General features: G+C 41.9%; 1 protein-coding gene across 1 annotated transcript in view; it reads left to right on the top strand.

The window, feature by feature from the left end:
• Positions 1-24,493, top strand: part of LOC145455873 (bridge-like lipid transfer protein family member 1) — a 72,319-nt gene that overhangs the window by 45,564 nt on the left and 2,262 nt on the right. The window contains exons 55-80 of the mRNA XM_080333894.1: positions 495-599; positions 972-1,103; positions 1,591-1,796; positions 3,516-3,690; positions 4,029-4,187; positions 4,545-4,603; positions 4,709-4,909; positions 5,394-5,443; positions 5,577-5,695; positions 6,175-6,302; positions 6,992-7,491; positions 7,889-8,055; positions 9,478-9,610; positions 9,665-9,721; positions 10,442-10,653; positions 14,201-14,324; positions 14,952-15,075; positions 15,141-15,301; positions 16,033-16,247; positions 16,496-16,592; positions 16,649-16,835; positions 17,201-17,427; positions 17,734-17,991; positions 22,524-22,955; positions 23,636-23,757; positions 23,829-24,004. Of these exons, the coding sequence (XP_080190020.1) occupies positions 495-599; positions 972-1,103; positions 1,591-1,796; positions 3,516-3,690; positions 4,029-4,187; positions 4,545-4,603; positions 4,709-4,909; positions 5,394-5,443; positions 5,577-5,695; positions 6,175-6,302; positions 6,992-7,491; positions 7,889-8,055; positions 9,478-9,610; positions 9,665-9,721; positions 10,442-10,653; positions 14,201-14,324; positions 14,952-15,075; positions 15,141-15,301; positions 16,033-16,247; positions 16,496-16,592; positions 16,649-16,835; positions 17,201-17,427; positions 17,734-17,991; positions 22,524-22,955; positions 23,636-23,757; positions 23,829-24,004 (4,526 nt within the window). The remainder of the gene's footprint in view (positions 1-494; positions 600-971; positions 1,104-1,590; positions 1,797-3,515; positions 3,691-4,028; positions 4,188-4,544; positions 4,604-4,708; positions 4,910-5,393; positions 5,444-5,576; positions 5,696-6,174; positions 6,303-6,991; positions 7,492-7,888; positions 8,056-9,477; positions 9,611-9,664; positions 9,722-10,441; positions 10,654-14,200; positions 14,325-14,951; positions 15,076-15,140; positions 15,302-16,032; positions 16,248-16,495; positions 16,593-16,648; positions 16,836-17,200; positions 17,428-17,733; positions 17,992-22,523; positions 22,956-23,635; positions 23,758-23,828; positions 24,005-24,493) is intronic.

Raw genomic sequence — 24,493 nt, 5'->3', positions numbered from 1 at the left:
CGGTGAAATTGCATTCAGCTCGATGTAGAGTGTCATTGTGAATTGACGAAGACTCCTGGAATCTGAATTTATTCAATAAAATATTCCTGATGTCTGTAAATAGTTGCAACGCGAGTTTTATGTCCTATTGTCTCGTTAATGTCAAAACTTTGCACACACGGTTCACCTGGCTGTGTTATCGCGATCATTGCATTTCAGAATCTCTCTTTAGCATTTTTAAATTGACTTGCATACGGTTTACCTGAAAATATTAGTTTTCCGTTTGAAATTAACATCTCTCTCACTGCATACCTCTCGATGAGAGAAACACAAAACGTTCTTCTAATTTTGAATATCTTCATAAGGTAAGTTGTTGTGTTTGATGTACTTTAAACCGGGATTCGTATTTGCGATATTTCACAATCTCATGCAGTTCGGACGTTCCTGTCCGTCCCATTCCTAGCTCTATTACTTTGTAAATCGATTTTTCTCTGATCCTTCATTGCACGATTCAGGTGAAAGACCAAGACGAGCTTCGTTCGGCTTTGGTGTTGACAATCGACAATACGTTGATCAGCGCATCGTACACTCAGTCTCTAACAACCAAAGGGCAGATGCGGGTAAGCCAGTTATTTACAGCACACTGACGCCTTCAATCAATGTTGATTTTTAAGACATGTCAAACTACTTGAATGCTTTGTAAAAGTAAACTGCTTTTACTACTCGAAGTAAAACCACTGACCATCTGTCTATACTTTGGTAAAAGCACCAAGGATACTTCAGTAAAACGTAGTCTTTCGTTACTGATGACATCTGGGCTTGACCAAGACATTTGTGTATCGCATTTTTCAACTAATTCACGGCATTGTTTCGAACTTAGTTTTGTCGTATTAACGTGATGCTCGTATAAAGCAAGTTCTTGGAGCCTATTCATTGATTCAATTCCATTGATTCGATAGTTGGCATGTCTAACAAGGTCACGTTTCTTGAAGGGTTTCTGCTTGAGATTCGCCGACGACTTCCAAACCTCGTTGGACGATTGGAAGCACAACGCGTGCGGCGAGAACACTTCGTCTGCAGATTATATCATGAATGCGTTGGTGGTTCCGGAAGGCACTTACCAGGCAAGTTTTTTACAGTCTTCTCTGTTTTCTTCAACTATATTCCTCGTGGCATGCTCCGGTATGCCTTAAAACGGAAAATACTCTGCAGCGAATGCAGTTTTAAAAGCGATCTCAAGTGACGCAAAGTGACATCCCAGAATTGCAGTCATCGTGTTAAACATGTTAAATATGTTATGTCACTGCTTATTTCAATAATTTATGAGAATTTGTGCGGTACTAATGTTAGCCATCGAACCTTTCTTAATTCGAATTGATTGACGTAACAAGGAAATGCGACAGCATGACATCACTATACTTGCATGTCGCAATCTTTTGCTGTACGTACTTGACTACGGCATATTCACGCTTCTAACAGGGCAAAACAACATCCAACATCATTTAAGTTCATTCACTTACTCCTAAGTGTATACCAACTGCATGGATTCTCCATTTTCGTTGCACTTTTAAAATACTAGGCTTGCATCAAATCATCAAATGTTACCCACAGATCAGCTCGGACACGCAAACGTTCAACACGCAAATAGGCGTTCCGTCCATCGCAAAAACGTCGGTCAGCGTCGCTCTGCAAATGAAGGGCATGGACCTCCATTTCGACACGAAAATTGGATCGTATTTCTCCCAACTCACCGACACCCTGCTTGCGATCACCGGCGAAGACGGGCATTCTTACGACGAGGGACTTGACATCAACATGTACGTCGATATGTTTTAGGCAGGGCATAGTATGGTATTGGTATGGTATGGATCGGTTGCGCAAATATCTCAAATACTGTGTGGAAATTCTTCCGCGTTTACAATTGAATTATTTCGGATGAAATTATCAGTTCCATTCCCAATTTCTTTGTGTCATATTTTAACGATATAAGTCACCTAATCATAGTTGCATAACGTTGTTTTCAAAAATATCTCAACCAGAGTGCGCGAATCTGACTCGAAACTTGAGGTTTGAACAGAGACCCGTCAGTGAACGATTTTCTAACGGAAAACGCATTGCACAAGACTACGAATATATTCAGGGAACGAGCAGTGACCACAATGTTCACGGTTGAGAAATACTAAACTATTTTGGATGATGGTTGACTTGCAATATTTTCCTTGCGGTAGCAAAGCAAAAAATGATTCATATTTGAAACATAGAGCGATGATGTGAATGCGATGTCATTCATGTGCAATATGACTCCAGGAGGCTGTATTGCTACTCCGCTGCATATTTTTGTCTTTCGACGAACCTGACCTCGTCCGCGTAACATACGAGAGCCTGTCTTGCACACACAGAGACCATGACACTTCCACGTTGTTGGAATCATTCTAACGGAATAACTCTTCAGTTACCATAAATTGGAATGAATATCAATTGTATATGATTGCGGATATAATCATTTCATTCATGCAAATACTAGAATGTCATAGTATAAAGGTGAGGCACTTCTTCACAGTCATATTGGGTGCCTCTTGGGAATTCCTCATATCTTGAGATTATGGTGGCAGTTTGTCTACATTTACTATCTTTTCATTGGGTTATGAAATGGCATAATGAATATATTCCATTATAACTGGCATGCTGAATTCTGCATTTGGTGAATTATCAGGCTTGTAACCAAGTCATAATGCTCCGAGTCACAAGTCAATCTCAGTTTTATAGTTTTGACTCGAGTCAAGTCGAGTCATTTTCAATTCACCACCGAGTCAAGTCCTAGTCCAAGTCACCCAGCAGAGGGTCGAGTCCGAGTCATGGTATTATGACTCGAGTCGAGTCAAAGTCATTGTGTTGACTGCCCAGTTTCCAGTTAAAGGCTTGTTAAATCCACTTTTTGTAACCCTGTTTGGTGATATCGAATGGTTCGCATTTATAATATACTAATTTTCGTCATTTTTAGCAGTTTCTGGACGCATTTTCAAGTACCGGTACCAATAGACGAAATCCCAATAGTGTGATTACTTTACTATTCCTCGAATTACAATGAAACGTCGGTCGTGGTCGTCTGAGTCTCGAGTCATATGACTTGGTTCGAGTCATGCGCAATGACGCGAGTCCAAGTCGAGTCAATACACAAATTGACTCGAGTCAAGTCGAGTCATCTGAAAAACGTGACTCAAGTCGGACTCGAGTCGAGTCATTACAACCCTGTGAATTATGCATCAGAAATTTAATAACTATTATTATTATGAAACCGTGGATCAATATTGTCGCGTGAAATTAGAAAATGATTGTTTCATTGAATATGAGTGTGAATTATGATGAATGGCACTTGGTGAATTCGGCACTTGGAATTTGCTATATATGTATTATTGTTTTCGGGTTAGGGCTGAATTTTCTGGTAACCCTACTAACAAACTTTGCTTGCGGTCGGTCAAAACAAATTCGTCCCTATCCTCCTAATTTCTCGGCATAACAATCCGACACTTTGGCAGCCCGGAACCCGAAGAAGACAGGGCCGCGGCCCACGAAGACGAAATCGACGGCATTCCAAGCGCAGTGAAAAGAACGTTCTCTTATTCCAGCGCGTCTTCGTCAAGCGCCCAGCCGCTGCCCTTGTCGGCGCAGGTTGAGAAAAACCGTTGGATCGAACACGAGATTAACGAACAGGTAGGGTTGCCATACCGTCATTATTTCTCAGATTTGTCCTTATTTTGAAGACAATAATTCATGCATTTCTCAAATTTGTTGCTTTATGTTTGTGTCCTTGGATTTTCCTTATTTTCGGTATTGAGTCTATGATTGAGCCTGTTGATGACCTTTTCTAGGTACTGCCACCAATTCAAAGTTCTGGTCGTAAGAATTTTACGTTTTGGTAATTTCAGAAAATACCGGTTTTATCAGCAAAATGAGTTACATTGGTCCTAGTTTGAAATTTGATATCGCTCAGGCTATCTTAATAATCGGCTGTCAAGCGCGTGCACGGTTATGATTTTGTAAACATGCAGGCAAAAGTGGTGAAGGATTTACGGGAGCTTGGAGCAAAGCCATCTACTGTAGCGGAGGAAGAGAAGAGATTGCACGATTTGGAGGCGGCTCTGTCTTCGAATTTTCGTAAAGTCGTGCGCAGTCGATTGAGAAGGTCGAGCACACGGGGAAATGCACAGGCGAGCATTTTGACATTTGCTCAAAGTTTGATTGATATTATTGGAGTGTTCTATTGATCGGTACTGCCCGACCAGTTAATGGCTGTTTCTGTCATATCGATGACGCTTGTTGCACAGTTGTATTGCTCCACAATGATTATAGCTGGGGAGTGATTTGTTATAATATCACATCTTGTCATTTTTTTTTCGTAAGAGCCCATGCCGGCCTGCACACAAGTCCGATTCTGACCCCTTGGATGAATGGAGAAAGCATTGAAATATACTGTTTCAATGCTTTTGTCACATGTTGTTGTTGTTGTGATCTGGACCAAACCTTGGATTGGATACAATGATTTTTAATTCCATTTTTTCGTGCAGAATCAAAAGAAAAAGCATACCCACCACAGAGCAAAATCTGCCACCGTCTTTAACGCAGGGTACGTTTATTTTACCTGCAAAATTCTGAGTGTTTGGATGGTGTATTTGGAAAGTTCATATATGTATCGTGATTTGGGGAGAAGTTAGCCTGAATTCCATGACAGGAACGAGGTGTCGGCAAAATATTCAAAATCGGAATACTCAACGCTGCCTCGAAACCTCGGCGACGGGCGAATTGCGGGCGACTTACGTGGTTCCCGCAGCGCCGAAGACTCCGTCGCACACCACGTCGCTGGCAGACCGCCGTTGGACACGCGTGGAGACTTCCTCGGCGCGGACTCAAGGATTCGTGACGAAAATTATGGGTCAGTTAATAGTGGTTTTATAGCAGGGCTACTCAACTTGAATTTTTTAACAAAATCAATGTGTTTTAAATAACAAGTAGTTTGTTATACCCTATTGCATTTATATGACTAAATTATTCTATTATGTCATTATTGGAGATATAATAGACTGATGACTTGTGTAATCGAACATTTGCTAAAAATTGTTTACTCGTCCTGTCATACTGTGTCATAAGCAAATCAGTCTTGTAGCATTTTATGGAAGATGTGTTTATTATACCTTGATGGTCTGTTACTAAAAAAACGGCATAGGAACTGCTATTAAATTGCTGGGGAAAGGGACAGGATGCCGAGTTTGTTGTCGGCAAAGGCCATGACCTTGAAAACCAGTGTGTTGTGCCGAAATGAAGCTTTTATGCTAATTAATGTGAGAACGAATTACAAGTCGATCGTATGCTGGCTGCGTGAATCTCTTGCTACCGATGACCGGGGACTTTTGTTTTAGATTACAAGAGACGTCAAGCTACACCGAATCCGATGCATCCACTGGTGAAGGTAATTTAGTATGAGTCAAGTATTTTTAATGCGCTTAACTTAACACGATTACTGTGTATCGTCGCTGTCACGCTGTCTGGTATTAGGCCTATGCTCATTTCGCTCAACAGTTGAATTCGTCAACTATCAACAGATGAAGTGGACGGGCCGATTTCCCCTCTGACGGGCCAGGAACAAGTTTCGAAGAAAGTAAAGAATCAGACGCAATTTCCGTCGACAAAGTCGGACACCAGCCTCGCGAATCTGTCTCAGGTATTTGCCCTTTCAAATTGTGATTTCTGTGTTGTATGCATCGTTTGATCTGTCAAAATTAGTCGGAAAGCTGTATTCTCGTCGATATATTCATTCGACACGTTAGAGACTATTTTTGTGTGCCTGATTTGTAAATTTCTTGACATTGAAACGAAAATTGATAGAGAAGAGCACCATGTAGCGATATGAATATTAAATTGTCAATATCGCACAAATGTAGTTTCCAAAGTCAAGTTACGTAGAGATATGAATTTAAATTGCCGTCGATACTTAGTGAATGTGGTTTTGAAAGTCAAGTTATGTTTGGCGCATCGGAATTGCAGGTATGATTTCCATGTTAGAACTGAAGTTTGTTTGTAACTACATGATCTCAGTAGTCGAGAAAGTATATCAATTTCGTCTCAATTTCTGTATAAACCTAGGGCGAAAGTAAACAGCGTGAAAACAGGGTCAGATGCGGCATTTATTTGCGTTTGCAGAACTGTCCGCCGGAAGCCGAAATCCAGTTGGAATTGGAGGTGAAGGCTGTCGTAGACGGTGGGAAAATCGAGTGTCACCCACATCTGCAAGAAATCGATCCAGCGCCAAGGCCCGATTATGGAATGATGTGAGTGGCTGGCCGCATTCCGATTGGAAATTCACCGTGTACGATTGTGGATCCGTGATTGTGGATGTACCAAGATAACGATGTAGAGCAAACATTTTCGACGCATTACCCCCTTATCTAGCTCGACATATCTTTATCGCTCCCGCAAAGCTAATTCTAATTATATTTTCAGAAATCAGATCTAGGCACTATATTTATTATAGTACTCAAATATGAATTGTGGATATGAATCGAATTATTATGATTCTAATGATCACTACTTGTTAATTTATCAACGAGAATTATACTTTTGATATCATTTTCTCCTAGATTAGTCGTATGGCGGCATACAAAACATGTAATACAAAGCCTTGCGCGTTACTAGAAATGACATATATGTGAAATCGTAATCAAACCATAACATTGTCACAACGTGCAATGAAATAGGTAGGGGCGAAAAGCTACCGAACATTGTTTTATGTGATGTAGAACTGGCAATTTATTATTATTGGTGGTCACGTATTTGGTGCATATTTGAACTTGCCATATCAGTTATACGCGTGAAGTCGTACTTGTGGCGTCACACTGCGCCATAATCAGCCCTGGTCGACATTTACAGACAGTTGCATTAGCTTCCGAAGTGATACAGTAGAACATTGAGACATTGACAAATTTTTTGTAAATTCCGTCTTGTTTTTTTGTATTTTCAGGCAGTCCACATATCCCGCGTCTAAAACTCGCAATTTCGTCAAAAACACCACAGTGTTCTACATCCCCGGGCTGGACGTGTCTGTCCAATACAACTCCGCGTCCTCTGCCACCGTTTCGACACCCCCGAAAAAAGACGGGGCGGCATTCGCTTTCCCCCCAGGCCCCATGGAGACTGTAGCCGAACAAAACGAGAACACCCCGGAATACGTGACACCCCCGGTTCAACCCGGGCCAGGTCATTTGAACCCGATGATACCCCAAATCGAAGTGTCCAGCCCGTCGCAGTTTTCCGAGGAGAAAGACCCTCAGCCCGCAGTTTCTGTGACTGGGTCGAAACGCGCGTGCGTACGGGCCAAGCTGAATTTGCAGTCTCTGCCGGAGATGGTGATCAGCCCGTACCTTTTGGACTTTTTGGAGCAGACGTTGAATGAAGTCGTCGCGCCAGGGACGCCGAGGGGTAGCTTTTCGCAGAAGCCGTCCGTCAATTCTTCGAGACAAGGTATTGGGTTCGGTTTTAAAGGGACTAGCAAGTCAAAAGTTTGAAAAAACATCAGGAATTTCAAACATACTAACATGGTACCTGTACTCTATCCTCACGGCCTTATCTCACCCAAAAATAATTATTCTTCCATCAGTCTCGATGGCTTTTTTGTTGTGAATTTTCCCAAATTTGACTTTGGGCTGTAAAACACTGACCACAAACAGTGTCAAAAAATCACGAGAGTAGCATCGTCCAATATCAGACTAAAAAAACTGGCACAAAGTTTTGTGGTGATCGCCGTCTGTATTTTTGTAGCACAGCTCTTTAGACAATCCCCAGTTATAACACTCTGATGGTTAAATAATCTGCTTGATTTTGAGATATTCAGGAATTGACTATTTCGCCGTATTTTCAGGATCAGTGCATGGATCGTCAGGCTACTCGGAAGAGGAAACTTCTGATATCGAACTCAACGAGGAAGCAGAACCATCGCCGCAAGAAGGATCAGTCCTGTCCTCCGAGTCGTCTTTAAATTCCCTGCCTCTAGATGTCGTTGTTGAGGTTAACGTGCAGCCTTCTCAGGTAATAACGGTGTTTAGATGTTTTGAATAAGTGATAGTCCTGTTCGAATGCTTGGACGCTCAAAACTGGTTACAGTTTTACTGGGACAGAGATTTTATCTAAAGAATAACATTACTTCACATTCACATTGCCTGTGCCCACCAAAAGCCGACTATTTGATTTATTAATCAGCACTGCATGCATGTCCGTAATTTCAAGACCAAAAATTTTGGACCAGCTAGAATGATTTCATCATGTTATTCAGTGTTGGGATGACTCGAGTCATGACTTGACTCGAGTCAGACTCGAGTCAACATTTTTGTATGACTTGACTTGAATCGAGTCACTTCGGAAAAATGACTTGACTTGACTTGACTCGGAGCTTCAAAAATGTGCATTGACTCGTGACTCGGAGCAAAATTTTCGAGTCAATTTCAAGTCATCAAGTAAGCGGTATCAAATAAATGACTGTATATTGTGTATGTTCGGATTGTTCGAGATATGCCGGTGTCACTTGTGAGAACAACCGCTCATTCACTGATTCGACATTATACTACCTCCATTGTTAGATCACAAATAAATTGACCGCAAACTAAACGATCACAGCTTACGTTGTTGAAATTGTAGGGTGGCAACGTAGTAGCAATGTGTCTCTGTTTCTTAGACGGCTCAATGCTTACGTTGCACAGTGCTCATATTTACCAACCCTCTTGTATGATTTAAATCGAACAAATATAGTTTGTGCGTTTATATTCTCACGGATGTGTAGATGGGTAGTGTTTATTGATATTGTGCCATATCAATTTGTTACAACTTCTCGAAGCTTCGTATTAGGTCCTATATTTTTGCTGCTAATAACCAACTGTAGCATGTAGGTACATGATGTACAGTTACTCACGTATTTTATTAGCAGTTCTACGTGTGCGTGAGGGATACAATGCCTTCTTGCAGGCATATTTAATTTTATATTAGTTATTTGATTCAAGATATGGCCAATTATCCTGTCTTTCACACGGCTAGCAAAATCTAATGACTTGAATTCAATTTGACTTGAATTGTGACGTGACTCGTGACTTGACTTGACTCGAGTCACCTCCAAAAACGAGTGACTTGACTTGACTCGAGTCAACTTTAAAAATCGATTGACTTGACTTGACTCGAGTCAAAATCTGCAATGACTCGTGACTCGAAGGTAGTAACTTGATCTCAACAGTGATGTTAATAGCTTCAGGAAATAAATAAACTTCTGTGCTCCCAAGTGTCTGTTTATTATTAACGCACAAGATGCTATTTTATAGTACATTCTCAGTGCGATCATTTCAATGAAATGTATATGAAAGTGAAGTAGCACCATCCGACGCTTTATTTGTGAATGCGTTTCCAAATGTCGCGGTAAATTCGAGTCTCTGCCTATGTGTAAATTTCGCGTTGTCTCATTCCCAGGTTCGCTTCAACTGCGTCCCCATGTCCCGTGTCGAATGCCTGCTCCAGATACCGAACATCGATTTGAAATTCAGCAGCATAGCGGAGGACATAGCAGAACTGCCTTTTTCTACCGAAGAGACGAGAGAAAAAAGTAACGTCTCATAGTAGGGAGTCTGACTTCGATCTCAACTTGATTTTCTTTCAGAGCGAGAAGACTCGAAGTCAAGCGACCAATCGGAAAGCAGCTTTTCGGCAGGGGGACGTACGTATTCGACATGTCGTTAGAGATTGATAGGTTGTTGGAATTTGAACTAAATTTGTCCCACTACGAAAACATGAATAAGCAATATTTTCAATGTGTGCATAGGGAGGGAGAAAAAATGTTGGATATCAAGGCGTCAGTGTTGACACTTACAGACCATAATTTGACAGTACAGTAAGAAGAACACTGATAAGCTTAAGAGTGGCAAATGTCTGTAGAGGCTTGGCTCGCACGATACAGCTGGCAGTTAGTATTTTCAGAGCATAAAAACATATCCCAAATAAATTAAAATTAAAATGGGTATTTTGCACCAATTGGTCTTACTGCACAACTACAATTATCTAGTTGTCCAAGTCTGGCCACAACAATACACGTCAATCAGTCGTCACAGATCGTGTGATTAGTAAATGTCACTCGAAGAAGGTTTGAGTTAAATTGAATTTTTGTCCACATTTCAAGTACTGAGGTCATGATTATGACTTCGCGAAAGTGATGACTTTTTTAGTCCTCTGTTTAAAAATTTCATGGTTAAACGATGTAACATTGTTATGTTGTCCATTTGATAGCCATGGCGATGACTATGGCTAGATTTTGATAGCTTTACCTGATATTCTGAAATAATGCTAAGCTGATGGTTGTGATGGCGTATCAATTTGTCTACTTCCGAGTATTTGATTATTTCTGCACCTGATATCTCGGTTACATGATTTTTTTTCACAGAACACCAAAAAGGCCTCACGTTCTCGGCCGTTTTATCGGACTTTTCGATCTACGTCTTCCACCCGTATGGCGGCAAACAGTCTACTGGCTCGGCATACCCCTTGGACCTGAGCGCCAGTTTTATCGGGAGTCCCGGCTCTTCTGATTCGCCGTTTTCCAAAACCGGCAGCGGGCGTCGTGACTCTCTCAGCGTGAATTTGGAGTTTGTCAAGGTGAAGTGGTTTACATATATATTTTGCCAACAAGACCGCCGGCTTATATTCATACGTCAGTGTAGAACTGTGTGTGTGAACTCCAATTTTTATGACATGAGTGCGTGAACAAGAATTCTCACTATTGATGGCCATTAAGCCAAGTGCTGAGGTCGTCACATTGAATCTAGACATAATCTCTGATGTGCTTTGAGTAATGCTATAGCTTAGATCAAGGGTCGGCAACCTACGGCCCGCGGGCCGGATCCGGCCCGCCAAGCGAAATCGTCCGGCCCGCGACGAAATGATTAGTTACCACAAGAATACGGCCCGCCGTTTCGTAATGAGTTCCAATCTGCAATGCAGCACTGCTTCGAAAAATGTCAAAATTTATAATGTTTTCTTCCACTTACGGATGATGATTCCGGAACATGTAATTCACGCACCTACGGGGCTCGTTCACTTTCGGACCAAACTCAGTACAGCGTTACGGAGAAAAAGGGTATTTGGTCCGAAAGTGAACGAGCCCCGTACTGGTCCGGTTCGTCATATTCCGATTTTAGAATCAGGCTGCTGCGTGAGTCACAGAATACCACTTTTTAAATGTTAATCACCTTAATAGCTCTCAGAGCAACGCAGAGATACCTCAAATGTTACTGGCGGTACTGAACTTGAATATTGCTCTCAGAACCACATTCACCACAGCAGAATCCATCACCTCAAAGATCCCCCGTGTGCCCCCATCAAAGAGTTAACGGCACAATAACAAGCACAAAGAGTAGGCCTATCTATGCAATCCTAAAATATTAAATAAAATACCGCTAATTGTCTGTGTTTTGTATGATTTGATTTTCTCTTGTCACTTTGTTATGACTACCGGAGTACCGGTACAGCTGTTAGCGATCCTTTTTATTATTACATTGTTACGTCATATTTTGCCAATTTGGTTTTCGTATGTCTATATTTCAGTAAGCTCTTCTTGTGTCGCTAACTCCTGACAAGGCGCACGCGAAAAGCCTTTGAGTCAATACGTTCCACTGTAATGAATGAAGACCCAAAAGCAATAGTAAAGATAGGCCTACCCCAATAAGCATTGCTTTGTCACGTATATTTCAAACACAAGAACAACGAAACATATAGCACTTCAACTACAAGAAGCTGTTCGGCATTCCAAGCAATATGCGTTCTTCTGAAGTTTTCTGTGTCTTGGGCAAACCCGTCGGTTGCAAGTGTCACTGGCAAAACGGGTACATGCTTTGTTACGTCGAGATGCTTGCACGAGTGTATGAACTGAGAAATGAAATAGCAACTTTCCTTGAAAATACAAACATCGCCGACTCATAATCTTGTCATCGAAAATGGGTATCTAATCTTGCTTTCGTAGAACATTTAACGTCACATCTAAACAAATTGAATTTGCAACTTCAGGGGGAAACAACTAAATAAGCTCACTTTCCTATACTGGAGGAGAGTAAACCTAGTACCAGCACTATACATTTGTAACTGTGATATACCAAATTTAATTAATGAATTTCCATCCACTTTTCCGACATTCGTTCTGTACAAAATAAATTCTGACTACCCAGTACACCGGTTAATGTGGGCGCCAATACCATTGCCAGAAAATTTCAAATGGGCCCATTTGAAATGCCATGCAGTTGAATTGAATGACAAATTTCATACAAAGAGCATATCGCTGATTGACTTTGACAAAGAGTACGTTCTTGAAATGGGTCTTCATCCCAGCTTGACCAACAATGCAAAAGAAATAGCATCGACGTTTGGTAGCACGTGCGCATGTGAACAATAGTTTTCAACAATGAAATTCACGAAGAGCAAGCTAAGATCACGTATCCCAACACACATTCTGAATATGGCCTGATTCTAGCTTCATCTGACTTGTTGCCAGAAGTTGAAAATCTATCACAAAGCAAGCTGCTGCGCCAAGTGTCACATTTATCCTGCGTTGTTGAAGTGTAAATACATGTGTTTTGCTCTTTTTGTGATTTGTATGATTGAGATTGCAGCATTGTAGGGTAATATACCGACGTGACTGTTAACTATAGTATTAAGAAAAATTCCGGTCCGGCCCGCCAAAATATTGTGCACCTGAAATTTGGCCCGCGACTAGCAAAAGGTTGCCGACCCCTGGCTTAGATAAACGTGCTTCTACAGATTAATTAGCTGCATCCAACACAGTAAATTGTGTTACTTGTTTATCATTGGTGTTATCATCAATAACCTTTTTCAGTAAATAAGTAATAACACTTTTGAGTCAAATAAGTGATTTAAAAGGTATGTGGTACGCACTACGCAGAGTAGCAAGAAACAAATCAGCGATACGCGCTCAACAAAAGTTTGTGAAAAACTGCTCTAGGGCAAGAGATTTCAATCTCTTTTTGCTCATGCCCCACTAAATAGCTTCAAACATGGCGTTTGCTCAGTCACGCTCAGTGAAAAATTTAGGAGGATGGTCGGAAAAAAAATCTCTGGTTAGAAGAAGCCCCTGTTACCGCCAGACGTTGCCGTTCCAAATAAGAACTACCGTAATTTTCCGAATATAGTGCGCCCCCATGTATAATACGCACCCTTAAAATGACGTATATATTCTGGGGAAAAGCCTGTACCCATGTATGGTACGCACCCTGCATTCGCAGTACATGAGTACATGAATAGTTGCGGTTTAGTATTCGATGTTGTTCTGTTTTGCGATGTCACTGTCGAACAATCGTGACATAACGATCGCTAATCATAATACAATTAACGGCATTGTCTCTAAACGATACTAGATAGTAGCCAAAGCCTGTGAGGTCGGCGACGCGATAGCTCAGGCTAGCGACACATGACATCTTGCGCACGTGGCCTGTTACAATTACAGATGCGATTGCTCAGGCCAACGGTTATGTCGGGCGCACCAGTCCTGTTGGAGATGCGTCTGATTACGCAAGCGATTATATCTTGCGCACATGGCCTCTTGTGTAATGTGTATGCGATTGTTAAGGCCGGTCGTTAACGCGATGAATCATCAAGGATTGCCGAGCACGCTTGCAGCAATCAGCGACCTAATTTCGCTCGCGTACAAACGGCAAACCAACGCGTGATCGCCTGCTTCGCAGACGACTCTCGTTAATTAGAAACTCGCTCTTCGTTAATTGGCAACACGCTTCTCTATTTGGCAGCGCGTTACACTCTATAATACGAATTACGGGGCCCAATGGCTAGAGGTGATGCGCGATTTAAACAAACATGAAGAAAGGTGTGATTTCAAGTTTTTGATCGAGGGATTTTTTTTCAAGGCTTGCTGTACCCGTGCATAATACGCACCCCCCTATTTTAGGGCAAAAAATCGGTAAAATTTTGCGCATTATACATGGAAAATTACTGTAATCTTAATAAATGAATACTGTACGGCAACCCCGACTATATACATAGCAGCAAGGTCGGCGCCCCATTGAATACTTGCCCATGGCCCATAGGTTGAATACCTCTGTTTAAGTCAGGTGGACGTCTACTTGTCTCACCTTGCCACCTTGTCTCACGCTTGCAACGTGCGAAAATATTCTTACAGATCACACTCGTGAGAAGTAGAAAAGGTGACGCGATTCTTGTCGGCGACTTGATGTCATCGTCCGGAAGTACGAAATGTAAAATTGACAACGCGATCATGCATGTTTCCGGTTTGTTGGATATCGGTAAGTGATATCTGAGACACAAAACATCTAGTACAAAGCTGGAAATAACATTTCTGCAAAGTTGTGAACAAGCGACAGCATTATCACAAGTGCCAAGAAATAGGTGTGTTCGAAACTGTTAATTTATCTGTAATGTAGTGGAGAGCTGGCAAACTTGAATTTTAAACAATTTCCGTCCATAACCATGTCATAGCAGAATGGGTGATACTCGAAATCTTGATTCTAGGCCTAGTACCCAAGTCTAAACCAAATCACTCGATTTAGCCCAGCCCTAAAGCCTGTCTTGGGAAAATCAATAGTTTGACGAACGGGTACTTCACCAGCTGTTTCTCTGCCAATTTCTGGAGAGTGAGGTTCTTTTGAGATTTTCTTCCTTTTCAGGGCCCGTAAAGCAGATTTAGAATTAGAATAGCATCTACAAAGTTTATTTTAAACTAGAGTAGAATTAGAATTATAGCTACACGGTTATTTCCAAATTAAATTAGAATTACTGAATTCGAAAAACTGGGACATTGAACCAAGTTTCGTTAATATCTAATTATAGCTCATTCTTATAAACACGAGGATAGCAAATTACGGCAGGCTTGGCTCGTTTCGCGCTATACAGTGTTCCCGTTGCATCTACAGGCAAAGCCGCTTTCAAATACGACATGAGAAGACTCAACGAAATTCTGGCGTTCCCAAAAGCGTGGTACCGGCGAAGCATCGCCAGAAGACTGTTCCTGGGCGACGCAAGCGAAAAACCAACCACGTAATCCGCTATTTTGAGCGTTACGTCAGCACCTCGAGACATGCTCCAATTATTTGTTACACTAGGAATTCGCCTCATCCGCACAGGAAGGAGAAGAAAACAGGTTCCAACGCGAAAACACAGCTACCTACTCCGGGCGAAAACAGCCTATTGAGTTTCCTGACTGCAGACACTCCGCTGTCACCTTCGCACAGGCAGACAAGCGTCAAAGCTACAGGAAAATCAGGTTTGTTTCCATGTCTTATTGCTGTATCGTAGTGTAAAAGAATATTAATTTCGAAATTTTTGTATGTTCGATTATTTTGAACGAGGATGATGAAGTCACTGACACCTTTTTATGACTGCGGCACAATTTTAAATTTGTAAATTTGTGAAGTTTATTACAAAACAAAAAGAAATGAGCACCTTCACACAGAGCTACTCACGGCTGAATACTGAATTACGTTTACTGAATAAAATAACCCAGCAACTTCGTGACTACCAGAAATAAGGCAGACAACCCTCTTGTGGTATGCAACCCTCCCTCCTGATTCAAACACCTGAATTAGAGCATCCCTAATAGTTCACGCGACAATGTGCAGTGCAGGAAAAACCAATCTATACATTTTGAATATTTTAGGCCTTTTAATTAATATAATGCCCCTGTTGAGACCCTGATATTTCTCGCTACAATAACCGCAGAATCTGCCTTCTCTAACAAAGTCATGCCACAATATTTTCTTCCAGTTGCATCTTCTTTCGACGCTACGAGCAATGGCTTTGCGGTGAAGTGTAACCAGACAGTATCTTGTGACTGTCATCGTTTTTGTGACCCAATTCTTTTTGTTATGTCGGCACTGAAGTATGTGTGTGCAATGAAACACAACTCTTTTGTTGGCAATAGGAGTTATGTAACTGGTTCACTACCCAGATGAGTTGTGTTGCTAAACACATATCTAAATCGAGGTTGTAACGCAGAGTCGCCAAAACGTGATGGAGAACCTGGGTGCTCAGATAACGCAAGTTCCGGCACGGGATCGCCGAATCACTGGCAAGCGTTGGTGATGTTGAAGATGAACATGTCGCGTCTCGAAGTGGAGATGAACATGAGCAATGTCATGGGGAACACGGTTTGGTCGTGCGACTCCTTGGGCAGCACGGGCCGGCTGATGTTTCACAGTAACGGCGACAGGGTGAGTATCTTACAGATGTTGCGCCGTGTGTTTCTTCTCTGAAAATACCTATATTGTCTCTCCTGTGGTTGATTGCACAGGACAGTGCAAGTAGGCAAAGCCACGAGACAAAAACATTCGAGTTATTTCAATATGAATATACTTTTCAATTGTATATTAAAGTAATATACTTCCAAGAAGCACTTCAACGAAAAATCCTAATATACATTCGGGAAGTACACAATCCTAATATTTCCCCTTCGCTCAAGGACATCTATCTAACGTGCGGGCTGGATAACTCGCAAATCAACGCGAGAGGCGGAATTATCGGCGGACAGATCGAGCTGAATCAGTTCCAAGCAAACTGTGAGTGTTGTGAATTTTTGTGCCCCACTCCGTCCTACACGTCCATCTTTTTTCAGGCCGGCTGTTTGACCCGGCCGAAGGCGAGCCTTCCCACAAGCTGGAAATGGTGGCGGACTCGTTGGACGGGAAAATCGAGTACATGGGCGCGTGCGTCATGATGGGCCAGCTTACGCAGCTGAAATTTCAGCTCAAGGACGAATGGTGCGACCCGGAGAAAAGCCTTCCGAGCGATATCGACAAGGGGTGGGATGATCATGATTTTCTCTACAAATCTCTTTGCCGTGACTAACCTTATTGTGCACACGAGACTGACCTCATTTTGAACAAGGCTGACCTTATTGTGAACATAATCGCGCCTACCCTGTAAGTAGAAATTGAATCGATGCATATCCAGCTAGAAATTTTTTCACTTACCGCCTTGACTGGCAATGTCATTTCTTATCCATATCGACGCTGCACGTAATCTTGCATGTGCAATAAATCTACCATAATTGATATTAAAAAATAATATATACCATAATTAACTATAACGTGTAATATAAACGTAATGTGTCGCTAGGCATTTCCACTCGGCAGTCTTTGGTTACAAGTGCTTTCTTGATGCATAGAACCGTGTACGTCGCGTGCGATCTCGGTTGGCGGGTCTTCCAGCTCTCCATATCGAGATCGAGCACCCCGGACGTGATCAAGATGCTGTCCAAGCTGGAAGAATTCTTTGCGCAACAGCTGCACAGCTCGGTCCGGGCCATTTCCTCGCTCACGCAAAGCCGTTCACAGCCAAGTTCCCCGGTCAGGTCAAGGGCGGCCGTCACAAAGCAGCAGTTGCAGCAATCAGGTACAGACGGATCGACTTTGTGGCTAAATGTTGCGAGAATGTCACCTCGATGCCATAGAGGTTGAGTGGAATGGTACAGCTCGTAGAAATCTTTTAGCTGCATTTCAAATACGGTAGCTTGCTGAGGAAAATGGCTGCCAGAATTCTTTTTAATTTATACTTCAGTTTTAGACCATATCATATTTCGAGTACAGTACCCCTTTAAGTGCTGTGACGATGTGTATTTTTCCTCAACCGATTGCTACCTGCTACATTTGTCAAATGATGTTTGTCGGCGAATTTTTACCGTGTTCTTTTTCCGCACAGGCAAACAATACGATCATCGCCGGCATTGGCCGCCTGTTTTCAAAGCCATCTCGAAAGCGGTTGGAAATGTCGCCGGGCTCGAGGGCAGCCGGAAGTCGCAGAACAAGTCCTTGTTGCTAGGCGGAAGCGCCTATCTCCACGGCGATGGGTTGATCGTCGTTTGTTTCCACGGCACAAATTTTCGATCCAAGTCTTGGGTGCTTTTCAACATACTGCAGCCGAACATCGAGTTTTCGACGGAGGTTCAGGAGATCAAAGGTGAGATTCGTTGTTCGGATTCAGGCATCTCGTATTACAACAATCGTGGGCTTTTTGCGCTGTTACACAACTATAATCATTAGGGTTGTTCAGATTTGAAAAATTGTCAGGAAACTTCGACCATTGTGATCCAAATGATGGTTTAGTACATAAAAACACTTTTATGAGCTATTATGGTCATCTTCATCGTGATCTTCCTTTTCCGCAAAGCCCCTAAAGATCCTGAGGTCGTTTCTCCTTACTACAGCTGATACACCAGAGTGTTTACGTTCACGCAGTGCTCCGTAGTGTTGACCGTGTAACCAGTTTGTAGCTTTTGTGAAGTTGTCAGTTAAAAACGGTTGTGTAGAAATAAGAAAGGGCAAGGTAATATATTTGTTTTCAAAATTGTACTTGAATGCTGACTTATAAATGTCAGATGTATCTCCGTTTTCCTTTTCAAAATCTGTCTATCGTGTTCATGGGAAGCATGTATTAGTTGCACGGGTAACACTTGTTTGTTATGGATCGTACATCGAGTGAGCGCCGTTGGGTTGCAAGTTGAGAACAAAGGCACCTAGTTTTTAGCCAGTAAATGCTATTGAAAGGTCTGTAATGTGTAATGTCAGTAATATTTTTCTCAATTTTAGTGTATCTTTAAAAAAACAAGTTATATCATTTGATGGTATAGTGCAATTTAGTTGAAGAAGAATGTCTGAAGAAAAGCGGAGAAAGGTTGTGTCAGACCCACCAAAAACAAGATCAAAGTCGGGTCACTACTTGATCGGATATTCATCTGAGTGTATAAGTCATTCCAAGTTACCGACTCTACGTCAGGTTCTACAGTATTTGCTATATCTGAAAGAAAACTGCCCTAAGACTACCAAAACGCAAGAAGTTCTTCTTCAAACTGTTAAAGAGGTTGCCAAAGTATGGAATATGGCAAGAATACCCATGAAACAATTGCAGAACATTGTTCCGATGCTGCGAAAAGTTCATGACACTTGGTATGATCTTAAAAAGAGCAAGGATCGGTCAGGTGATGTTGGGGGGAAGCGCCAAGCATTTTGTGATAAACTCGATAATTTGTGGGACATTGGACATTCCGAAGCAATATCACTTATAAAAAATGATTCGCAGTTGTCGCCATCTCAAAAGAATGAAGACGTCGCATTTTATGAGGACCAACAGCATTCTCGCAGTGCACGACTCGCAGGAAAAGATAAGATCTTTGAAAGAAGCCAGGCATAGATTCCAACTGAGATCAGTGACGAACCAATTTCAGCATCTGCGAGCACAAGTTCTAGTGATGAATTTGTCACATTAATGTCCTCGTCATCTGGGGAGGAAACCAGTACTCCACCCTCTGAATATGATGCTGCAATCAAATATCCATCATTTATTAAACTTCAAGCCCCAAGAAACTTGTTAGATGACAAACATATTAGTGATGTGCTGGACCGTCTAAAACTGACTGATAACCAAGCAACTATGCTACTTAGTGCTTTCATACAGGCATGCGGAGGGGATATTGACGACTTTGTGCTATCCAGATCAAGTATAAAGAGACATAGAGAGGCTAATCGCCTTGAGGTTTCGCATGAAATATTTGAATCATTCCAACAAGACCTACCCAATCATGCTGCTATACACTGGGATGGAAAGTTGACAGAAGACAGATTTGGAACAAGCTATGAAGCATTGGCTGTGATATTGTCTTCTTATCCTCAGCATACAGATGGGATGTTACTTGGAATTCAGAAGATTGATCATGCAACAGGCGAGATTCAAGCAAAAACTGCATTTCAATTGATATCGGATTGGAATCTGCAGAACTCCATTTCTGCATTGGTATTTGACACAACATCGAGCAATAGTGGGTGGAAAAAGGGGGCTGCAAAGTTATTGGAAGACCTCATAGGTAAAAAAATGTTGTATCATGCTTGTCGCCATCATGTATTGGAGTTGGTAGTAAAGAGTGTTTGGAAATGTATCTTTGGATGTCAAACCACGGGTCCCGAAAATACAGTATTCAACAATTTCAAAAAAAATGGACAAAAATAGACAGAACTGTTCCAACTCGAATTTTGGTAGTCCCAGAGGATTACAGTGAGAGAGCTGCCAATGTCATAGCTCATTTGACACAAGCCTTCAACAAAAAAGATTTCTTTACTAGGGATGACTATAAACTCTGCGTCATCAACACCTTAGCTATCTTAGGTGCTCCGTTTCGTGCAAATCATCAAAGGCCGGGTCCCACTCATCATGCCAGGTGGATGGGAACTATTCTATATTCTCAGAATATGTTCATGTGGGCTGATCAGATGCAATATTCAGAATGTTTCATTCGTCAACTGAAACGCATGAACTTGTTTCTAAGTTTATTCTATGTTCCCGCTTGGCTGGATTGCAGCATTGGGCGCGACGCTCCAGGGAACGACTTGCGTTTCATTCAAGAGATGCACGGATATACAACTACCGACAAAGAGGTTGCTGAATCTGCTTGCAATAAGTTGATGAAACATCCATGGTACATTGTGGAAGAAACTGTGGTTTATGCCCTATTCTCGGAAAAAGAAAGTTACCATACCAGAAAAAGTATTGCAAGCCGGCTACTGGAAGTTGAAAAACCGCAAACCTATCGACGGGGACCACCTGTTTTCTCGTCGGAGAGGACTATAGACGGGAGCACCACTTTGGCTGATTTAGTGGGCCCTCAGTCATGGCATTTGTTCATCGAATTTAAGTGTTCTGGAGAATGGTTGAATCAGCCTGTGAAACAATGGCCTGAGTATGAATCATACAAGATCATGAGTCGTTTTGTTAGTACTGTTAAAGTCGTGAACGACGCTGCGGAACGAGGAGTCAAACTCAACACCGACTATGCTGCTATCATCACAGATGATGAACTTCAGAAGAAAAGTTTGCTGCAAGTTGTTGCGCAACACCGCCAGAAGTATCAGAGCTTCAAAAAATCTGCACTAAAATTCATTTAAGCCCTGCCTAAAACTTGCTTAAGTGACTGGAGCATGCCGCGATCCATTTTTTTTTGGTTTTTATGCTTACTAATTCATAACATATTTTCAGTGATAATAACAATTGTCGCAAGCCACGAAAATGTTATGATGTAGGCCTACTGATATTTTTGGCAATAATCTGCTTCATAATTTGATTGTGCAAAATGTTCTCGCAATAAATTCATTGAGTTTCAGAAACATACATCTTCTTCACTTGACTCTATTCTTGTTTCAAGAGCAAGCCTAGTATCATGAACTTGTAGCGCTTTCACAATGTTGCTCCATAGATATCCTTGTCATATTCCACTCTATGGCAACAGGAGAGTCCTGCGTTTTCGTCGTCTTCGAGCAGAAAGAGATTACTCAGTATTTTGCAAATGAACCGAATTTGAGGCGGAGACACTGACATTCCTACATTACATTCCTACTTAATAGTTCTTTCACCAACAGTCGCAAAGTAAAAGTCACCTGGAAATGCATGCATTTGTTTCATTCATACAACAGCTGTAGCAGTAGGCCTACAGATTACAACACATATTCCTGAAGGTAGCTCAGGTATATGTAGTTCAGTGCAATTGTCAAAAGATATATATTAACTCGATATTTCCCGCATATATACTGTTATTATCAACTGCAAGCTTTCCTAAAGGTACAATCATCACCGCTGAGAACTGCTTTGCATTATGAGCTAGGTAAACACAGTCAGGGGAATCCCCAATAATTAGGAGAATTGGACCCTGATCTTTGGGGGCTTTGCGGAATAGGAAGATCACGATGAAGATGACCATAATAGCTCATAAAAGTGTTTTTATGTACTAAACCATCATTTGGATCACAATGGTCGAAGTTTCCTGACAATTTTTCAAATCTGAACAACCCTAATAATCATAGTCAGTGATTCTGTATTTTTATTTGCACGATACACACACTGCACAATGCAACAGTACAATGTAATGGATGATGTCGAAACGATCGTGTATGGTCTATCGGTCTGACATCCTGCTAGGTCTGCTGATATCACTAGTCGTTCATTGATGCCCAATCTGATTATTTCGCTTCCTATATATTGCTTTGAAGTAGAAGCGACTGATTTTTCCAACATTTTGATAAATATTATGATTTTTGATGAAGAAAATATGGATTTGGGCGGATTGCAGTTTAGCAAGTTTCCGGCACCTTATTTTATTCAATTAACTTTGTATTTTTTCTTTGATGTTTTTTTTCAACAATTATAACTTATTGGTTGATCTAGAATTCTGCCTCTTGCATGACTGCAGGTTTGGTTATTAAAACACTTGGGCCATATGCTGGAGTGGGATATTCTAATTAATAGCCTGTCACATTCAATTTGGTGATGCACCTGTTGATAGACAAAGCTCTTTTGAATCCTCTATTACCCCTAATGAGTGTCAGCCGAATATAATTGTTCATTTCATCGCAAAGATATTATTCAGTTGTATGTTGAAGTTCTGTAACTCCAAGGGAACTTTTATTCAGAGCTAAGTCTTTATCTTTATTTCCATACTCCCCTCACAGAATCAGCCCGTGGCCGCGAGACTTCGACCCTCGCCATCCAGAGCCTGACCGTCACCCTTGGCCACGACAAGTGGCTGTCCCGCACGCAAAAGTCGTCCGACCCCCTGGCCACCGTCAGCCGCGTGACGCGGTCCAGAAATCAAAACCCGCCGCCCGGTTCGGCCCCAATCGCCGAATGGTTCGCGTTCATGACTGCGTCGCGGAACGAAGAACTGAAAATGCTGCGTACCTTGAACAACATCGGGGCTTCCGCGGGGGGTAACGCATCTTCTGTGGGCGAGAGCGCGTCGACACAGTTTGGGAAGCAGGCCGAGTCTAGCGGCAGTGGTATTGTGTACAATCACGAAGCGGATATTATATTCGCTTTGCCCAAGGTGCAGCTGGATTTCAAGAGTGAGCATATTCAAGGACCGACCGAGCCTGATCCAAATGGTGAGTATATTGTGCTTATGTGATGAGAGAGAGACAGAGATGACTGTGTGTGTACTGAGACAATACTCGTACTCGCAAGTAAGTAAACTTACTGCAATTTTATTCGAGCCAAAACGGGGGAATTTCAGAAAGATGAGAATCCACTCAATATACTAGAGAATTATTCGACCGACGCAATATACGCAATTGTGCATAAACCAGGACATCAGCACAACCAATTTACCAGCCCATTGTTCGAGATTTTGTAGCGAATGTGGCGAAAGAACAATTGTCACCAAACATGTTTCTTGGGGCATGGACTTCAAACTCTATGCTCTGTAATCACTGTTGAAAAATTCAAATTTAGTCTACCCCCGGGGATATGATATTATTGAGTAACAAGGCTCATTGACTCGGCAATGACTAAGCTAGCCTATATAGCATTCCTATACCAATTATTGTAACATATTGGCGCCCCTAACAGGATTGTGACCTACAGTTTGTAAAGCCATGTAATAACTTGTCTAATTTCAATCATTCATACTGTTGATGATGCGATGGATAAGACTCGTAACTGGCGAGACATATTTGTCCATACTGTTCCCACTATTCAGGATTTTGAAGTTTCGTGACACAATTTTGTAATCGTGGTGCATGATCATCGGTCCACTAAGGTAGCAGTACATTCAATTGCTTTGCAGATACTGAGAATAAGCCTTTGGTGGAATGCACTTTCATAACGGAATTCACCGACCACATCTGCGTCACAATGGACGTGGAACTTCTTTTATTTCTTCACGACCTCATCTCATCCTACCTAAAAGTGAGTCTTCACGGTTGCGTTGCGTACACGTTGTCAATATTTTCACAATTCGCCGTTCCTCGTCCAATCAGGAGAAACAGCAAGCCCTCAGCAGCAGGACAAAGCTGTCCTCCTTGAACGTGGGCGTCTATGAAGACAGCACCGGATCTTATTCGTCGGAAGCATCCGTTCTGAAACCCCTCCCCGTCGACGCGGTCGATATGAGAGAGTTTGTTTGCAAGAATTGGCAGCTGGAGCCCACTGTGACGTAAGAACCGTTTGTTTTGATAGGCTATTTGCAAATCTTCCAGTAATCAGTAGACTCGCCAGGTTGCATTAAATATTGAACAGGAGTTCGTAAATTTTGAACTTATTATAAAAGAATTTTTACTTTCAACCGCATGAAACTGGCAAGTTGTCTAAAAAGAACAAAACATAACGGTTGTTGCTCGCTACTAACCGGTGGAAGCTAAGTTATTGCAGTTCAAAATTTTCGATTCACAAAAATAGCCGGGATGGTATGTAATCCTGGAATTATTAAAGGGGCACTATGCTCTAAAAATTATGTGGTCTCAAATTGAAGCGCACATCGAAAAAAAATTGGCCGCAGCCATTTTCTTCAGAAAGCCATCGTAATGGAGCTGCAAGTCAATGTATGTTGCATAAGACCCATTCCGCTCCAGCTACCACGTTTCTTAACCCGTTGCGAAATTTCTGGCACGATATCTTCACCGTTGCACTTGCTTGACGCGACCTC

The sequence above is a fragment of the Botryllus schlosseri genome, chromosome 14 (assembly GCF_051294905.1).
Source record: "Botryllus schlosseri isolate E-star chromosome 14, Bs_hap1, whole genome shotgun sequence".
Taxonomy (NCBI): domain Eukaryota; kingdom Metazoa; phylum Chordata; class Ascidiacea; order Stolidobranchia; family Styelidae; genus Botryllus; species Botryllus schlosseri.
Note: the sequence above shows the minus strand (reverse complement) of the source record. Positions and strands in the feature narration are given on the sequence as shown.